Source organism: Haemorhous mexicanus, chromosome 16, assembly GCF_027477595.1.
Source record: "Haemorhous mexicanus isolate bHaeMex1 chromosome 16, bHaeMex1.pri, whole genome shotgun sequence".
NCBI lineage: Eukaryota > Metazoa > Chordata > Aves > Passeriformes > Fringillidae > Haemorhous > Haemorhous mexicanus.
This window is the reverse complement of record NC_082356.1, coordinates 7,459,413-7,477,421: the sequence shown is the minus strand read 5'-3', so window position 1 is coordinate 7,477,421 and position 18,009 is coordinate 7,459,413. Positions and strand designations below refer to the sequence as shown.

At 58.2% G+C, this 18,009-nt stretch overlaps 1 protein-coding gene across 1 annotated transcript; it reads right to left on the bottom strand.

The window, feature by feature from the left end:
• Positions 1-14,322: 14,322 nt before the first annotated feature.
• On the bottom strand, positions 14,323-15,897 carry LOC132334838 (bolA-like protein 3). The gene is given in 5 exon segments (XM_059861022.1): positions 14,323-14,694; positions 14,971-15,059; positions 15,285-15,361; positions 15,363-15,385; positions 15,846-15,897. Coding segments are annotated over 5 exon segments (285 nt in total). The 5' UTR covers positions 15,876-15,897; the 3' UTR covers positions 14,323-14,628.
• Positions 15,898-18,009: the final 2,112 nt, after the last annotated feature.

Sequence of the window (18,009 nt, the reverse complement as noted above, 5' to 3'; positions counted from 1 at the left end):
ACCAAGGTGACTGTGTTCTACTGCAGAACCTCATGGAACAAAGGGACCATGGTGACACTGTGGATCCAAGGAGACCATTGTGACTGAAGAACCTCATGGAGCCAAGAGTCCATTGTTACACTGTGGGGCCCTGTGGAACCAAGGGGAGCACAGTGACTTTGGGGGCCTTATGGAACAATGGAGACTCTTCTGACACTTTGGGACCCATGGGAACCAAGGGGACATGTCCTAGGTTGACTGTATGATACTTTTATCCCCAATCATCTTGTTCCGTTTATGCTGAATAGTAAGTTTTGCACCTTTAAGACTTGCTCCAAGGATTGAGGGGGGGAGAGGAGGCGCGCAGTTTGTTTTTCAGACACTGAACTCACTCCTACAAATTCCTGATCCTGGACTGCATTGCCTGCAGATGAACAGACGGCAGGACAGGGCTCTCTTTTTTTTTTTTTTGCTTTTAGTTAGTTTAGCTAGCTGAGGCAAAGAAGTTCCCTGGACTGTGGTTTTTTTTTTTTTTTTTTTCCCTTATTTTTCCCTTTCTTTGGACCTGTTCACACCTGCTCTGGACTGAACAACCATAAGAGCACCAGCAGCTCGCATCAGTGGGCCGGGCCGAGGCTTGGGCCACGGCATTTCCAGCGCCAGAGGGACTGATAAGGGACTGAGTGAGCTGAACTGGAATCTGGGGAGGGGACTTTCTGGGTTTGTCATCTCTTTTGGAGCAGCAAGGGGTTTTATTGTTTAATATTGTTTAGGTTTTCTTGTTTAATAAACAGTTTTTTCCACTTTTCTCCAAGGAAGTATTTTCTCCCGGACCGGTTGGGGGAGGGGCGATAGAATCCGATTTCCTAGAGGAGCCCCTTTGGGGGTTCTCTCCCAAATTTGCCCAGAACCAGGACGGGGAGGTGTCCCTGCCCATGGCAGGGGCCTTGGGACTAGATGATCTTTAGGGTCCATTCCATCCTTACCATACTGTGATTCTGTGGTTTCCTTCCCATGCACCCAGAGCAGCTTTGAAATCCATTCAGTGAAGACACAAAGCTCACACAGAGTTTGGCAATGACCAAACTCCCTGGCCCAGCAGCACAGGACTTTGTTGCCCAAGTCCTCCCCTTGTGACACTCAGCACTGTGTTCTATTTGCACAGACTGAGAGCTGCAAAGTGACAACTGCCACACAGGGAGAGGAGCAGGTGCTGGCCAAGGCTGCTCCTTCTACAAACAGCCTGGGCTCAGTGGGGCTCAGCCACCTCTGCTCTGCTGCTGTCTGGGCACTGGGAGGTGGTCCAGGCTCAGGGAGCCCATTTCTAACTCAGCTCCTACCACCTGATGATGGATCCATGTCAAATGGACCCATCCTGGAGGCCAGGGGCCTGGAGGGGCTCAGTGATTGTTCACTAAAGCTCTTCTGCTCTGGAGCTCTCTGGCCTTTGAGGAAATGCTGGCAAAGCCACGGCATGAAAACCTCTCCCTGCACTGCGTGGGCTGTTCTGGGATCAGTAAGGCAGACCCAGCATTCTGAGTCCTGGCCTGGCACGGGAGACTCCCTGGAAGCTGCAGGGCCAGGGGGGATGTGCCAGCACTGCCCTGCTGACCAGGGACTCTTCCCAGCAGTTCCATGGGAGCCCAGTGGGCTCAGGCTTGCACCATGGCTTCACTGAGGGGCAGAGAAGCAGGGCAAAGGAGCTGCACCTGAGATGCTGCAGTAAGCCACACTTCCATACTCCAGTGCTTCCAGGGGTTTGAAGGTCACCTTGATTTCAGCCGAACAATTCGGCCCGATTTCTCCCTCCTACAACAGAGAGAGACAGCAAAACATTGCTCTGCACACTTCACACTGCTTGTTTGCAACCACACTCCTGTAAGCCTTTGTTTAGAGCATCAGTGATGAGTGAACAACCCAAGGAGCCAAGGAAACCCTCCAAACCCAGCTCAACCCAGCGCTGGAAGCTCTCAATGCTCAGCTGATCAGCTCCCACTCTCCACAAGATTCCTGCTGCTCTGACACAAGCTCTTGGTCCCATCATGCTGCTGGCAGCCACAGTGGGATGCAACTGCCCCTGTGCACTGGTGGCTCTTGGCCTTAGATGGGCCATAGGAGTGACCAAGAAGAGAACATGATGCCCTTCCTTGAAATGCAAATATTAGTTAAGCTGTTTTGAAAGAAAGCAGAAGTTGGGATTATTCTGGGCTTTACTCCAAGATGAGAAGGGATTTTGCACTGTGCACACACCAGGTACTCATCATCTCTCACAATGCCAGCACTCAGAATCAGGGCTCTGCTTGATGGGAGCACGTGGCAGTTTGCTTGCATCACCAGAAAAGGAAAAGGTTTTGTGTCCCTGTGTGCAGGAGAACTCCAAAGGCCCATTTCAGCCTTGCACCCTGGTGTCCAGGCTCACAGATGACACTGGAAGGCAGACTCAGAAATAGTGCAAGGCATGCTTACAGGAGGGGATTGGCATTTCTGGCATTACCCTTGGGCTGAATTTGGCCTCCTTTTGCCAGGGAACCGTGGCAAGCTTCAGGTCAGTGTGTGAGCTGGCAGTGCTCCAACAGCCTCTGCTGAACCCCACGTGTTGGGGGAGCCCCTGCCTGCAATAACTGCTCCCTGTGACACTGCAGGGACACACACACAGTGCCTTGAGCAGCTCGAGCCTGGCAGCAGAGCTCGGCTTTGTCAGGCTCCCAGCCCTGCCTTGAGCCTGCAGGGCACAAATGCTTTGAGCAGGGAGCTCTGCAGCCACTCCAGAAACTCCATGTCCTCCCTCCCACCACATGGGGCCAGCTGAGGATCTGCCCAGTGACTGCAGCCGGGGGAAGGGGGATGGGGGCAGGGTGCTTGGGAGGAGCAAGTGGAAGAGGAGGAGGAGGAGGAAAATGAGGTTCTCAGCTATCACTTACCATTGGCTCGATGGAAAAAATGTCATGGGAGAACAGCATGGGGTCTTCTGGCACCTTTGCCATCTTCTCCTGGACCATGCTTTTGAAGGAACTAAGGGAAAGAAGAGGGTGTATCACCTTTGGAAAGAGGGGCTGGCAATTCAGGAAATGTTTAGGGATGTTGTCAGGTCATGTAGGAAGAAGATTAGAGAGACAAGAGCCCAGTGAGAACCTGTGGAAATCCAGTCATTGCAATCAACCTTTCCTTCCCAAAATGCCATCCCTGGCTTGAGTATCAATGGAACTGGAATACTGAGTGCTGAGCTCCTGAAGGCCAGGGACACACACCCCAGTGCCAGGGATGGTTTGCTTGGCCTAAACCCTTCAAAAGCACCAACACCCCACTGAGGCCAAACATTAGCTTCAGTCTTGGGCCATGGATCTCACTGAAATGCATCTTTCAAACCAACCTCCTCTTCTCTTCATTCTCTTCTTCCTCACTAGGAAAAGCCTTCCACTGGAAGTGGGCTGTGATGTTACTCCTGTTCTCAATGAACACAGTTCTGTGGCTTGACATGGAGAGGAAAGTCTTGTCAAGCTCCACGGAACTTGTGCTCAGCCCAACGTTGACATCCACAGCTTCTCCATGGAGCTTTGTGTGGATAATTTCTTCCCCTGGAACAAAGCAAAGGGGAGTCTTTGCTCAGCTCACTGCCTGATGGAAGCACAAGGAACGGAGCAAACCACAGGGCACAGAAGAAAGTGTCCCAGTTTTGAGCTGAATGAGCAGTTCTTGAAGACCAAGGAATAGTTACTGTTGAATTTGCTGTGTGGTTCTTCGGTTTCTTTTCCATTGAAAACATCCTGATTTAGCCCAAAAAAGGACACATTTCATTAGCATTTCAATGAGAGCTGCTCTAAGAAAAGGAGCAATCAAAACTCTGAAAGAGTGAAAATGCAGATTAGAGCAATACAGTGACCTGGAAACAAGACCCAAAAGGAGGATGCCATTTACAGTCTGAAGGGTCCAATCCCACCTCAATGAAGCACCATCAGCAGGAGCACATCAAGGAAGCAGAACAGGAGGTTTCTGTGTATTTACCAGCAATGCAGTCTGGGACTCTGGGTTGTCATGCAGGCTGGTAACTGCTTGCTTGGCCCAGCAGAGAAACTCTGTGCAATGTGTTGGAAATAATTATGCAGCTGTGTTTGTACACGCTTTGGATTCAACAGGAGCAATCAGGATTGGTCACCAGGTAAAGAGCTCTTGCCTGACAGACACAAGACTCTGTGCTTTGATGCTCAGGGACAGCCCAGGGGAAAAGTGCTTCTGCCCAGCAGCTGCTGGGCTTTGTGCTCTTCTACAGCCCCACTGAGCAAACAAAAGCTCCTGGCCTTGGTGCTTTGCTGCTGGTCAATCTGTCACTTCAAAGTGTCTTCTGGGGACTTTGGTGATGAATGCATCACACACAAAAACAAAGAGAACATCTGGCAAGCTGAGCTTTGTTCATGTCAGCAGTGACAGCTGATGAACTTGCTTCAGGTTGTGCTCATGAAGGACCTCTGGCTGCAATGATGGGCTGAGCTGTTCCCATTGCCACTGGGGAGAACATCACTGCTGGCTGGTGGAGAAGCCTTGGGCCAGCAATGTTTATGGGCTGGACGTGAGACTTTGGAGGGAGGGGAGGAAAGACAAGGCCCCAGCAGCCCCAGAGCCAGAGCAGTGCACGTGCTCCTGCATCTGCCCCGGGGCTGATGCCAGCCCTGCTGCAGCTCTCTGCTGGGGCTCGGGGGATCAGTGCCTGCTGGGGGCAAGGCACAGGATTCTTTCCTTAGTCGTTTGCCAGAAATTTCATCAGAATGAGGACATGGAGGAGGACTGGTGGAGCAAATTCTACGCTTCCATGGAGGACAAGGACCCCAAATTCCCGTGGGGAACCAACGGGGACAGACTGAATGTGAGCCAGAGCCTGGGACCTGCACTGGGACAGGGACAGGGACAGCTGGGGACAGGGATGGGGACAGAGACAGGGACAGGACAGGGCTGGGGACAGGGACAGGGAGGATAAAGGGAGTGGGTGAGGACAGGGATAGGGATGAAGGTGGGGAGGGGACAAGGATGAGGATGAGGAGGGAATGGGACAAGGATGAAGAAAGGGCCGGGCCCGCGGTGGGGAGCAGCCCCGGGTCTGATCCAAGGCCAGCCCTGCCCCGCAGATCTACGGCTGCGAGCTGGAGGCGGTGCCCGAGTTCGAGGGGCTGCAGGATTTCTGCCAGACCTTCCCCCTCTCCAAACCCGGCCGTGCCCCCGAGCCCGTGGGCAGCTTCAAGGTGGGTGAAGCCCCCCTCCCCGTGGGACGCCGTGGCCGCGGGGCGGGACCCCCGGAGGGCACCGAGGGTCTCTCAGGGGCTGTTCCGCATCTACCCCGTGCCCCAGGAGGGCGGAGCCGCCCCCGCGCCGCGCTGCTTCCAGCGCCTGCCGCCCCGCCAGCCGCAGCCGTGCCTGCTGCTCGTCTACGTCGTGCGAGCCTTCGACCTGTCCCCCCGCGATGTCACCGGGCTGGTGAGGACAGCGGGGACGCCCGCGGGGCCGGGCCGGGCGGGGCGGCCGTGTCACCGCGGTGTCCCCTCCGTGCCCCAGAGCGATTGCTACGTGCGGGTGGCGCTGGGCAAGAAGACGCTGGGACAGCGGGACCAGTACGTGCCCAACACCCTGGAGCCCGTCTTTGGCAGGTGCGGCACTGTCACCCCCGGGGCGGGTGGCCCGTGTCACTGTCACCTCCAGGGGGCACTGGGGGCGCTCACCAGGTCACCATTCCCAGTGCTGTTGTGCCACCAGATCCCTGTGCCATTCCCTGTGCCACCACCTGTCCCACTCCCTGTCCTGCCATGTCCCTGTGTCCTCACCTGTCCCACTCCCTGTGCCACCAGCTGAACCATTCCCTGTCCTGAGGGACAGGGAGGGGACACGGGGGGCTGGGAGGGGGGCCAGGAGGGGACATGGTGGGCACAGGAGGATGGCACGGAGCGGGCACAGAGGGGGAATTGGGACACGAGGAGGGGCAGGATGGGGGGCACAGGAAGGTTTGGAGGGCACAGGAGGGTTTGGGGGGCACAGGAAGATGGCACAGAGGGCCGGGGCGGGCACAGGGGTAACTCCCAGCAGAGGTGCCACTGCCCTGTCCCCAGCGCGGGCCCCGCGTGCTGGCGGGACCAGCTGTGCCCCAGCCGGGCCCTGGAGCTCCTGGCGGGCACCCGGGGGCTGCCCGGGCCCCGCTTCAGCCGCGGGGGCACCGCCCTGAGCCTGAGCGGGCAGCGCTTCGAGCTGCGCCACTTGGGTGAGGGGAGGGACTGGGGGAGCTTGGGGGGGTGTGGGGGGTTTTGGGGGGATCTGGTGGGGTTTGGGAGCATGTGGGGTGGGTCTGGTGGGGGTTTGGGGAGGTCTGGTGGGGGTTTGGGGGGGTTTGGGGGGGGTCTGGGGTGTTTTCCAGGGATCGGGGGGGGGTTTGGGGTATCTGGGTGGGTCTGGGGTGTCTGGGGTAATTTGGGGGTGTTGGGGGGGGTCTGTGAGGTGGCTGTCGGGTGGGTGACAAGTGGATCGGTGTCACTGAGCAGGGCCACCCCCCGCCGCGACACGCCGGGCCCCCCGGGAGCGCCTGGCCCTGCACGTGCTGAACCTGTGCGAGCTCGTCCCGGAGCACTTGGAGACCCGCGGGCTGCAGAGCCGCGCCCAGCCCGGCCTGGAGCAGGTGACAGCGACGCCGGGGACAGAGACTCCGGGCTGGGGGTGACAGCGACACCTGGTGGGGAGGGGTGATGGGGACATTGGGGTGACAGAGAACGTGGGGATGAGGACATCGCAGGGACAGCGACGCTGGGGTGGATGCCAGGGACCCCAGGAGTGGGTGATGGGGCCAGGGGGTGACAAGGACAGGTGCTGGGGGGACAAAGGAACCCCGCAGTGATGAGGAGCCTGGGGCCGTGGGGACAGAGAGGGGACACTGGGGGACACCCGGGGACATGGGGCTGGTGCCACCCTGTCCTGCTGTCCCCAGGGCAAGGTGCAGATGTGGGTGGACATTTTCCCCACCAGCCTTGGCCCCCCTAGGCCCCCCGTGAACATCGACCCCCACAAGGCGAAGGGGTGAGTGAGGGACAGGACACCCCTGTGGGGACAGGGCCACCCCCCGTGGGGACAGGGCCACCCCGGGTGGAAGGTGACCCGTCCCTGTCCCCTCCCGAGGTACGAGCTGCGCTGCGTGGTGTGGAACGTGCGGGACATGGATCCTGGGGACATCAACCTGCTGGGCCAGCGCATGAGTGACATCTACGTGTCCGGGTGTGTCCCCATCGTGTCCCCTGTCACCCCCCAGCTTCTGTCCTGCTCACTCCAGAACCCCTTGCAGGTCCTTTGTCACCAGAGGGTCCCTATCAGCCATCCCCAGGGTCCCTGTCACCCCAGGGTGTCCCCATCCATGTGGGCACAGTGGTGACAGCAGTGTCCCCTGGGGGGTGGCACAGAGGTGACAGCGGTGTCCCTGCAGGTGGCTGGATGGGCTCTCCGAGCAGCAGCAGCACACTGACATCCACTATCGCTCCCTGAACGGCCGCGGTGCCTTCAACTGGCGCTTCGTGTTCCCCTTCGAGTTCCTGGCGGCCGAGAAGCTCTGCGCCATCCGCCGCAAGGTCAGAGACAGCCAGAGTGGGGACAGAGTGGGGACACAGCCCAGGGACACGTGCGACCTTGCCGTGTCCTCAGGCAGGAGCACGTGTGGAGTTTGGACGAGATGCTGCTGAAGGTGCTGCCCAAGCTCATCCTGCAGGTGTGGGACAATGACAAGTTCAAGGTGGACGATCTGCTGGGTGAGAGCCCGTGTCACCACCGGGGGGACACCGCAGGAGACAGGGGACAGCCAGTGGGGACAGGGAGCACCCATTGGTGATAAGGAGCTCCCCCAGGTGACAAGGAGCTCCCCCCAGTGACAGAGCTGTCCCCTGCCCTGTCCTGCAGGGATCCTGGAGCTGGAGCTGACGCAGCTGCCCCACCCGGCCTGCAGCGCCCGCCTGTGCCGGGCCACACTGCAGGACCTGCCCTGGTTCTCCTGGGCCTGGCTCTCCCTGCCCCGGTTCTTCTGGGCCCAGCTTTCCCGGGCCTGGCTCTCCCTGGCCCGCTTCTCCTGGCTCTGGCTCCCCCTGGCCTGGCTCTCCCGGTGCTGGTGCCGTGCCCTGGCGCGGCAGCGCTCGCCCCTGAACCTGTTCCGCAGAAGGAGGGCGCGGGGCTGGTGGCCCTGCACCGTGCACAAGGACGGTGGCCGGCGGCTCTTGGTAGGTTGGGAACGGATTGGGGACACCCACACGGGGCTGGGGGACAGCAGGGACAGATCCAACCGCCCCGCAGGGGAAGCTGGAGCTCAGTCTGGAGCTGCTGTTGGCGCAGGAGGCCGAGGAGCGGCCGGTGGGGAAGGGCCGGGAGGAGCCCAAAAAGCACCCGACCCTGCCTGAGCCCAGGTGAGCCCGGGGCGAGCCAGGAGGGGCTGGTGGGCAGGTGACAGGCAGTGGCTGAGCCCGGTGTCCCCGCAGGCACCCCAAGTCCTCGTTCCTGTGGCTGACATCTCCACTGAGCCTTGTCCGCCACGGCGTCCGCTGGCGCTACCTGCTGTGGCTCGGCCTGGGGCTGGCGGCACTCCTGCTGCTCCTGCTGCTCCATTCCTTCTTCCCGGTCAGCACTGCCCCACAAATACCCCGCTGGCACCCCTGAACATGCCCTGACTGCCCCGTGTCCCCCTGCAGGGCACCCTCAAGGTGAAGGTGGCTGACCCACGCCGGCTCCTGCCGGCCAAGGAGCAGCCGGGCACGAAGCCTCCCCTGACGGAGCGCTGAGGAGGAGCTGCCCGGCTCCCCGATTTCCTGGCTCTGAACCCCCCTCCCGAGCTGCTCTGGATGTCCTCGGTGCATTCTGCAGCCAGGAGGGGATTGTCCCATCCGGAACGCTGGGGGAGCTGCCCATGGATGTTCCCTCCTGAACAAAGCCGTGTCCAAGCAGCACCAAAGCATCGTCCCTGTCTCTGGTGGCTCGGGGAGGGCATGGACGCTCTAACCCCAGCCCTGATCCCAAATTCAGCCCTAACTCCAGCCTAGGTTCAGCTCCAGCTCCCAAACTCAGCCCCAATTCCTGCCTTAATCCCAACGGCATCATCAGCCCCCACCCGAGTGCCAGCCCCAGTCCCCTGGGCAGGACGGGGACACCCCTGGGGAGTGTGGCTGCGAGGGAGGTGGGAGCAGCACGGGCTCCTCTGTGCCTGGTCCTGGATCACGGTGGGATGTGGAAGGAGAGAGCCAGCCGGGTGCCCTGACCGTGGGGCCCAGCTCAGGGAAGGAGGAGGGACAGACACTGGCCGGATCATCCCCCAGGACAACGACAACGGACACTGGCAGCCATGCCTGCTCCGCGCCGGACCCTGGGGAAGGAGGGCACCGGCCGGAGCATCCCCCGGGGCCAGGAGGGCCGAGATGCCCTGGCCTGGCCCTGCCCCAAGGCAATGTGAAGGCTCCTGGTGACCAGGCCCAGTGCACCCAGGCCCCGCCCCTCCCGGGACCCTCTTAGCCAATCACATTGCTCTGTCCTGCTCTATTCCCCGCCCCCCATTGTTTGCACCCTGCTCCCATTGGCTGCGGGCAAGGGGGCGGAGCTAAACCTGCCTATATAAAGCAGGAGCAGGTGCTGTGCGATCAGTTCAGGTCCAGCGGAGGCAGCGGAGCAGAGGAAGCAGAGGAGGCAGAGGAGAGCGGAGCTGCCAACACCAGAGCCGCAGCACCGGCCGAGCCCGCAGAACCAGCAGCCCTGGAGCTTTGGCACTGGCTGGACCCTCGGCGTTGCCAGCCCGGAGCCCCAGCACGGGGTGGTCGTTGGGGGGAGGCTGGGAGGGACGGGGACCCACCGATGCGCCGCTCTCGCCGTCCTTGCGCCTCTTCTCACTGCCGCCTTCTCGGTACCAGCCCCTCCGAACGGGAGCGGCACCGGCAGCGGCACCACCCCCGGCTCAGCAAAGGTAAGGGCCGAGAACCGCCGGGGCACCGAGGGACCACGCCGGGCTCCCAGATCGGGGGCTCGGCCACCGCCCCGGCCTGCCCAAGGTAAGGGGATGGAGAACGTGGCAGCCCCCCCAAACTGGGGGGGGTCAGACAGCAACCCCGGCTCAGCAAAGGTAAGGACCGACAACCCGGGGCACCGAGGGACCACGCCGGGCCCCCCAAACCGGAGGGGTCTGGCCACCACCCCGGCCTGCCAAAGGTAAGGGACAAAATAAAGTTGGCAAAAATCACATTACGTGCTGTGGCTGTTCTTTGATAGCTCCATGCGTCACTCGCCACTCGCACAAATCACACAGTGCCCCCAGAAGTGGGGCTTGGACCCCCAAGAGTGGGGCTGGGACCCTCAGAGACCCCTCCCCGTGGGCCTGGGACCACCAGAAATGGGGTAGCAACCACCAAAGACCCCCACCCCATAAACCCAACCACCCCAAAAATGGGCTTGGGATCCCCAGAGACCCCTCCCTGTGGGCATGGGACACTCATAGACCCCTCCCCATAAACCTGGGCACCCCAGAAATGGGGCTGGGACCCCCAAAGACCCCTCCCTGTGGGCCTGGGATCACCAGAAATGGGAGAGGGACCCCCAGAGACTCCTCCTCATAAACCCAAGCTCCCCCAAAATGGGGCTGGGACCCCCAGAGACCCTTCCCATGGGGCTGGGACCCCTCAGTCCCATGAGGTTCCGTTGTCACGACTCTGCCCTGGGTGCCACCAGGTGTGGAACGCCTGCCGTGTCACAATAGAGCCTCGGTTTCGTCATTCCTGGTGCTGTGACGTCATGGAATTTATGGAGTCTGTCCTCGTCCTGGTGTCAGAGAAAATTGAAATGAAAATTGGACTTAATGGCGTGAGTTACCCTCCGCTAGGATTCCAATAATCCCCATTTCCAAGGATCCAATTCCAACTTCCAATAATCCCAATTTCCCAATTCCAATTTCCACTGGGAAGAAATGAAGAGATGAAAGTGAAAAAATAACAGTCTTTTATTAACAAGCAGGGACGCAACATGTAGAAAAAAGAAGTAAAGAATTTATTGGAATTTTATGGAATTAATGGAATCTGTCCTCATTCAGGTGTCAGAGAAATTTAAAAATTGAATTTAATGTCCTGGAATCCTCCTTTAGGATTCCGGTTATCCCAATTTCCAATAAACCAATTCCAGTTTCCAATAATTCCACTTTCCATCGGGAAGAAATGAAGATCTGAAAGCGAAAAAATACCAATATCTTTTATTAACAAGCAGGAAATGCTCCCAAAATCCCGAATTTAGCGTGGCCCCGCCCCCACCCCGCCCTCACCCCTGCCCCTGGGCCACGCCCCTTTGGAACCCTCCGCCTCTTGACCAATCAGATCGCTCGTCTGCATTTTGGTCACGCCTCCCCTCTGTTTGCTCACAATGTGGACTGTTGGTTGCTCCGCCCCCATGCTGTTTTCGCAATTCCCATTGGCTGTCCTGTGCGGGGGCGTGGCTCAGGCTGGGTATATAAAGCGGGTGGCGGGAGCAGGGGGCTGAGTTCGGGATCAGGATCGGCGGCGGACCGGAGTGGGTGGAGACCCCCGGAGCAGGGCAGCCGGACAGCGGAGGATCCCAGCGGTGGACACTGCAGTGGCCGGAGCCTGGATGATCCCAGCGGTGGACACTGGAACGGCCAGAGCCCCCGGACCGGAGCGGCCGGACACCAGAGGATCGCAGCAGTGGACACTGGGGCGGCCGGACACCGGAGGATCACGGCGTTGGACGTCGGGGGAACCACAGCGATGAACACTGGTCCACAGACCGCCCCCGCGCACATTACCGTGAGCACGAACGGAGCCGATCCGCCCCCCTCCCGGTAACGGGAAGGAGGACGGAGATGATCTGACTCACCCCCCTGCTCAGGTGAAGACGGTCCCGGCCCCCCACAGCGGAGGAGCAGCAAGGGTCCGGAGACCCCACCGGGCACTCCGCTCCAGAGACCACCTCCGCACACATTACGGTAAACACGAGCGGAGAGGATCCGACTCCCTCCCGGTAAGGGAAGGAGGACGGAAATGATCTGACACCCACCCCATCCCCCAACAGCGGAGGAGCGATAAGGGTGCGGGGACCCCACCTGACACTCCGCTCCAGAGACCACCCCCCGCCCACATCACATCACGGTAAGCACGAACGGAGAGGATCTGGCCCCCTCCCGGTAACGGGAAGCGGCTGGATATAACCTGACTCCCTCTTATCTCCACAGTGGGCACAGACAGTCCCGGGAACTGGGGAGCAGCGGTGCTGCGGAGACCCCCACCCCCCTTCCCCCCCCCATTAAATTAAACACAAACTGAGACGAGCCGGCCCCTCCCGGTAATGGGGAAGGACGGAGATGATCTGACCCCCCCGTTCATCCCCGCACGGGACCGGGGTGGAGCCGAACCCCGAACCGGGCCCTCCTAAACGGGAGACAACCGAGACCAACCGGGCCCTTCCTTAACAGAGGAGAACCGGGACCACCGGGCCCTCCATCATGGGGGAGGACCAAGCCCACCGGGCTCTCCTCAATGGGAGAGGACTGAGACCGGAGCCAGAGACAAGCCTGTCCCACCTGAGGGAGGTGAGGAGGGCTGAGACCCCCAGTGCCCCTAAATGTAGAAATGGAGACCCCAAAAGAGACAGCCAGAGACCCCCACCCCCCGTAAATGGCGGGAGGATGGAGACCCCCCCCCCGGTGTCCTTCATGGTGAGAAGGGTGGAGACCCCCCCCGAGCATCCTGCGGGGTGAGAGGGGCAGGGCAGCATCCCCAGAGCCCCTCCAGGCAGCCCTGGGCCCAGAGAGAGCCCCTGAGCATCCCCCAGGCTCTGGGCAATGGAAACCAGAATTTACAGAAATCAAATTTTACAACAGATGGGGAAAAAAAAAACCAAACTAGAATTTACAAAAATCAATTTCACAACGCATGGAAAAAAAAAATCCAATTTCACAAAAATCAAATTTTACAAGTTGTGGGAAGTTTTGGCTGATATTGACGCCCCCAAGGAGTCACTTGAGGTGAAAACACGAACAAATCACAAAGCCCCAGCCCCCCCCCCGGGGCTGTGCCCATCCTTGTCACACCTGGGGGCTGCTGGGGGTCCCCACCCCTGAACTGGGGGACCATTGGACCCCCCCCTACTTAAGGGAGGGGACAGAAATGAAAAGTGAATTTAGGGAGGGGAACCCCCCGGGCCCCCTCCGACCCCCCAGAGGCAGAGGGGATGGACCTGGAGCGTCTGGGGGCACCAGGCAAAGGAAAATGGGCAGAAATGAATTCTAACAGCTCGTAATTTGGCTGATAATTTGATTTATATTTTGGCTGATTGATTATTTGGCTGTTTATCTGGCTGACTGTTAGTTTGGCTGATACTTTAGCTACTTATTTAGCTGCTATTTGCTCTCCCAAGTAGCACTTGAGATAAAAATGCAAACAAATCCCAAACCCCTGGGCTTGGGAGCACGGGGCAGCCAGAGATTCCATCCTTGTCACACCCAGGGGTTTTCCAAGTGATTAATTATTTAATTATTTAATTGTTCTGTGGATTTAGAGGCACAAGGCCCCACCCAGTCCCTCTCAGTGCCCCCAGGGTGACATGGATGGAGACCTCTCAAGTGCCCCCAGGCTCTGAAATAAATAAAATTCAGTAAAATCTGACAGCATAAACCAGGCGTGGACTGATTATTTATTACAATTTATTATATCATTTATTATTTTTATAGTATTTATAATTTATATTAACTATATATACATGATATATACTATTTATTTTAATTACTATTCCTTATATAAAAATGTGACATTTATTATGGATTTTGTTTAATGGCTAATAATAATAAAAATTGGGGGCTGAATGTAAGGTCAGGCTCAAAGGTGGGGTTTGGTTTAGGGCTGTGGGTTTAGGAAGGGGCTGCAGTTGGGGTTGGGTTTGAGGTCGGGGTTAACCCTAAGCCAGCCCCACTTTTGGGGGTCCCAGGCCCATGGGGAGGGGTCCCTGGGGGTCTCAGCCCCACTTCTGGTCTGCCTGGGCTCATTTTTTTGGGGTCCCACTCCCACTTTTGGGGTTCCCGCGCTCATTTCTTGCCCCGCCCCCGAGTGGGCGTGGCAGTGCGGCAACGCCCAATACAGGGCCACGCCCCCTTCACAATATTCCCGCCATTTCCCGCAGCTCTGTGAGACTTGGCGGCGCGGGTGGGGCTCCCTCAGAGCAGCCCAGCTCGGCCTGGCCGCGCTCCCCTCAGCCCTCCCCGCTCCCTCAATCTCCTGCTCCCCTCAGCCCTCCCCGCTCCCTCAGTCCGTTCCCTCAATCTCCTGCTCCCCTCAGCCCTCCCCACTCCCTCAATCTCCTGCTCCCCTCAGCCCTCCCTGCTCCCTCAGTCCTCTCCCTTATTCCTTCCCGTTCCCTCAGCCCTGTATGCTCCCCTCAGTCCTTTCCCTCAGGTCTCTCCACTCCCCTCAGCCCTTCCCGCTGGGGAATAAAGCCCTCTGCAAGGACCCTTCTGAGAACATGGGCTCCAAAACCCTCCTTCAAGGGCCCTTTTGGGCTCCAAGGCTAATAATAATAATAACAACAACCGTCCCCAGGACTGAGCACACAGCACGGGGTGGGGTTCACGCCCAGGAGTGCAGCCCTGGGCCCCTCCTGGAGCTCGGGGCAGGCTCAGCCCTTGGGGGCCGAGGTGAAGATGCGCAGGCCGGGCATGTGCGTGATCTCCTCGCTCAGCGTCTGCGGGGCAAGCGCGGTTCAGGGCCGCCTCTGGCCTTGGAGCAGCCTCAGCTGGCAGCCACAGCCCCACAGCCAGGGCTGCTGCACCCTCAGCCCCTCTCTCCCATTCCCTCACACCCATTCCCTCTCCTCTGCTCCCTCTCCCATTCCCTCTCCCCCGTTCCCTCTTTCCCATCCCCTCTCCCCATTCCCTCTCCCCAATTCCAGCTGTTCCCTTTCCCTCTCTCCATCCTCTCTCCCCTGTTCTCTCCCATTCCCTCTCCCCCTTCCCCACACCTGGGTCACCATCCTGTGCTGCTGCACCGGGCGCTTCTCCCGGAACAACTCCGACTCCATGTGGATCTCATACATGTCACCGCAGCCTCCTGGGAACCCAGGACAATTAACACCAATTAACGTCAATTAAAATCAATTAAAGTCAGTTCAAGTCAAGGCTTGAGCACCCTCACACTCCTGCCCTGTCTGGGGGTCCCCGCAGCCTAGGGGGGATGGAGACTGACCGGGTTTAAAAAAAACTGGGTTTGGGGTAACCAAGAGCGGGTTTAGGGCAAACAGGAGCGGGTTTAGGCCCAGCAGGAGCGGGTCCCTACCTGAGATGCCCACCACCTTGATGGCCGAAGCCCGCGGGAATTTCTCCCGCAGCAGCCGCGCCAGGCGCGACTCCCCGCCAGGAGCGGCAGCGCAGGAACAGCTGGGGGGAAACGGCCCTGAGAGCCCCGGGGGGACCCCTAAAAACAGCCCCGGGAGCGGAGGGGAGGGGAAAGGGAAATAGAAGCTGCCGGCACCGGAGAGGGGCACAAGAAGCTGCGGAACCCCGGGAGATGCGGGCGAACCGGGAGAAGGAGGGGTGGGAACGGGAGCTGCCATCACCGGAGGATGGGGCGGTGGGAACGGGGCCTGCGGAGGGGCGGGGGGGTTACCTGTGCCGGGGGGACATTGTGAGGAGCGGCAGCACCGGGAGCGGTACAAGGAACGGGGGAACACCGGGAGACGGTGGGGAACGGGGCCCGGGGACGGACACCGGGAGGGAGCGCGGGCCGCGGTTACCGGCACCGGGGGGACACAGGGGGAAACGGGCCGGGAGGGCAGCACGAGCAGGGGGAGGGAGACGAGGACAAGGACAGAGGGACAGGGGACTGACGGACACTCACCGGGCCCCGGCTCAGCCCCGCCGCCGCCATCCCGGGGGCGCGCCGGGGTCACCTCCGGCTGAGCCAATCAGAGCGCGCCGGTGACAAAAGGGGCGGGGCCAGCGCTGCACCCCACGAGCGCCCCCTGGTGGTTCGGAGGACCAGGAGACCCCCCCCCCCCCCCCCCCCCCCCGCCCCCCGACGCCCCCCAAAGGGTCCCCCCCAAGGGTCCCCTCCTGACCCCACAGAAGTCCCATCCTCCCCCCACTCCATTCCCATATTCAGGGTCCCATCCCGACCCCCAAAAGGATCCCAAAAGGATCCCATCCCCCCTCTCATCTCATAGATGGAGCCCCCATCCTGATCTCCCCCCACAAAGGACCCCCAGTTCCCATACCCAGAACTCCATCCAGACCCCCAGTCCCAAAAACCCCATCCCCACAAACCCCACAAACCCCTATCCCAAAAACCCCAATTCTGCCTCAAATTCCCACTACCAGACCCCCAATCCTAAAAGCCCCAACTCCAAAAACCCCAACCACAAAAACCCCAATCCTGTCCCAAATTCCCACTCCCAGACCCCCCCCAACCCCAAAAACCCCCATCCCAAAACCCCAATCCCACAGGAATTGCAGCCGAGCCTGGTGTTGAGTGCAAAAAATAAATATAAAATTTATTAAAACACCCACAATATTTTAAAGGTATCGGGAATAATAACACAGCCCAACTCAGAATAAAATAGAAATTAAAAATAAACAACAACAGAACAACAACAACAAAAAAAAACAACAACAAAAAACAAACAAACAAACAAAAAAAAAACCAAAACCAAAACTGGAGGGGAGGATCCAAACTTGCAATTTTTAGGAATCTTAAAAAGTAAATTTATTGAAACATTGGGGGAAAGGAGAGGAAAGGGGAAAAAACAACACAGAGAGAAAGGGAAAATGATACAAAATAAAATTATCGGCATCGATTTCCTGTCCTAGGAGTATCTACAGTTTAATTAAGGTTCATTAATTCATTATTTAATTAATCCTATTGCCTTGAGATGTGGGAAAAAATTCTACCGCTCCTTGATCTGCCCCGAAACTTCATTTCAAGTAACCCCAGAGCCGAGCCCAGCCAGGAACCCCAAAGGGTTTGGGACCCCCCGGTGCCTCCCCCGCAGCAGCCGCCATCCCCAGAACATGCCAAAAAGCGCAGGAACAGCCCCAAAGAATTCCCAAAATAAATCCCAAAAAGTGCCGGAACAGCCCCAAAGAAATCCCAAAATGAATCCCAAATAATGCTGGAACACCTCAGAAAAAATCCCCCAAAAAATCCCAAAATAAATCCCAGAAAGCCCCAGAACATCCCAAAAAAAATCCCCCAAAAAAGCCAAAACAAATCCCAAATAATGCTGGAACAGCCCAAAAAACTCCCGAAATAAATCCGAAAAAGTGCCAGAACACCCAAAAAAAAAAATCCCCAAAAAACCCCCCAAAAAATCCCAAATAACGCCGGAACAGTCCCAAAAAATCCCAAAATAAATCACACAAAAAAAAAAAAATCCATAAATAAATCCCAAATCACGCTGGAATACCCCAAGAAAAATCCCCCCAAAAAAACCCCAAAATAAATCCCAAATAACACCAGAATACCCACCAAACAGATCTCCCTGGGGGCAGAGCATGGAGAGCATCAGCTCCTTGGGCTCCTCAGGAGCTGGGGCAGGAACAGGATGTGCTTCGGGGCTTTGCCCACAGCTGGGCAAACGGGAGAAAAACCCCAACATCAGCAACAAACCTGCCCCAAACCTGCCCCAAGCAGGCCCCAAATCTGCCCAAAGTCACTCTGGATACACACCAAACAATCTGCCCCAAATCCCACCAAAATCCTCCATGGTTTGACCCAGGGCTGTCTCAGCATTTTTAAGGATTTTTCAGAGTTCCAAGAAATGATCTCTCAGCTCTGTGGGAAGCCTCCTCTAAACTGATGGTGTTGTGACATCTCCTCCAAGGAATCAGATGCAGCCCCAATTATTATTACAGAACCACTCCAACAGTTTGCTGGGTTTAAAGCATCTCTGTGCTGAGGGAATTTTGGAGGAGACAGCTATTGGGTGGTTCATTAGTCTGTCACCCCCAGACCTTCACTCCTAAGTGCCATTCTCAAGAGCCTTGTTTTAAATTACCTTTAGGGA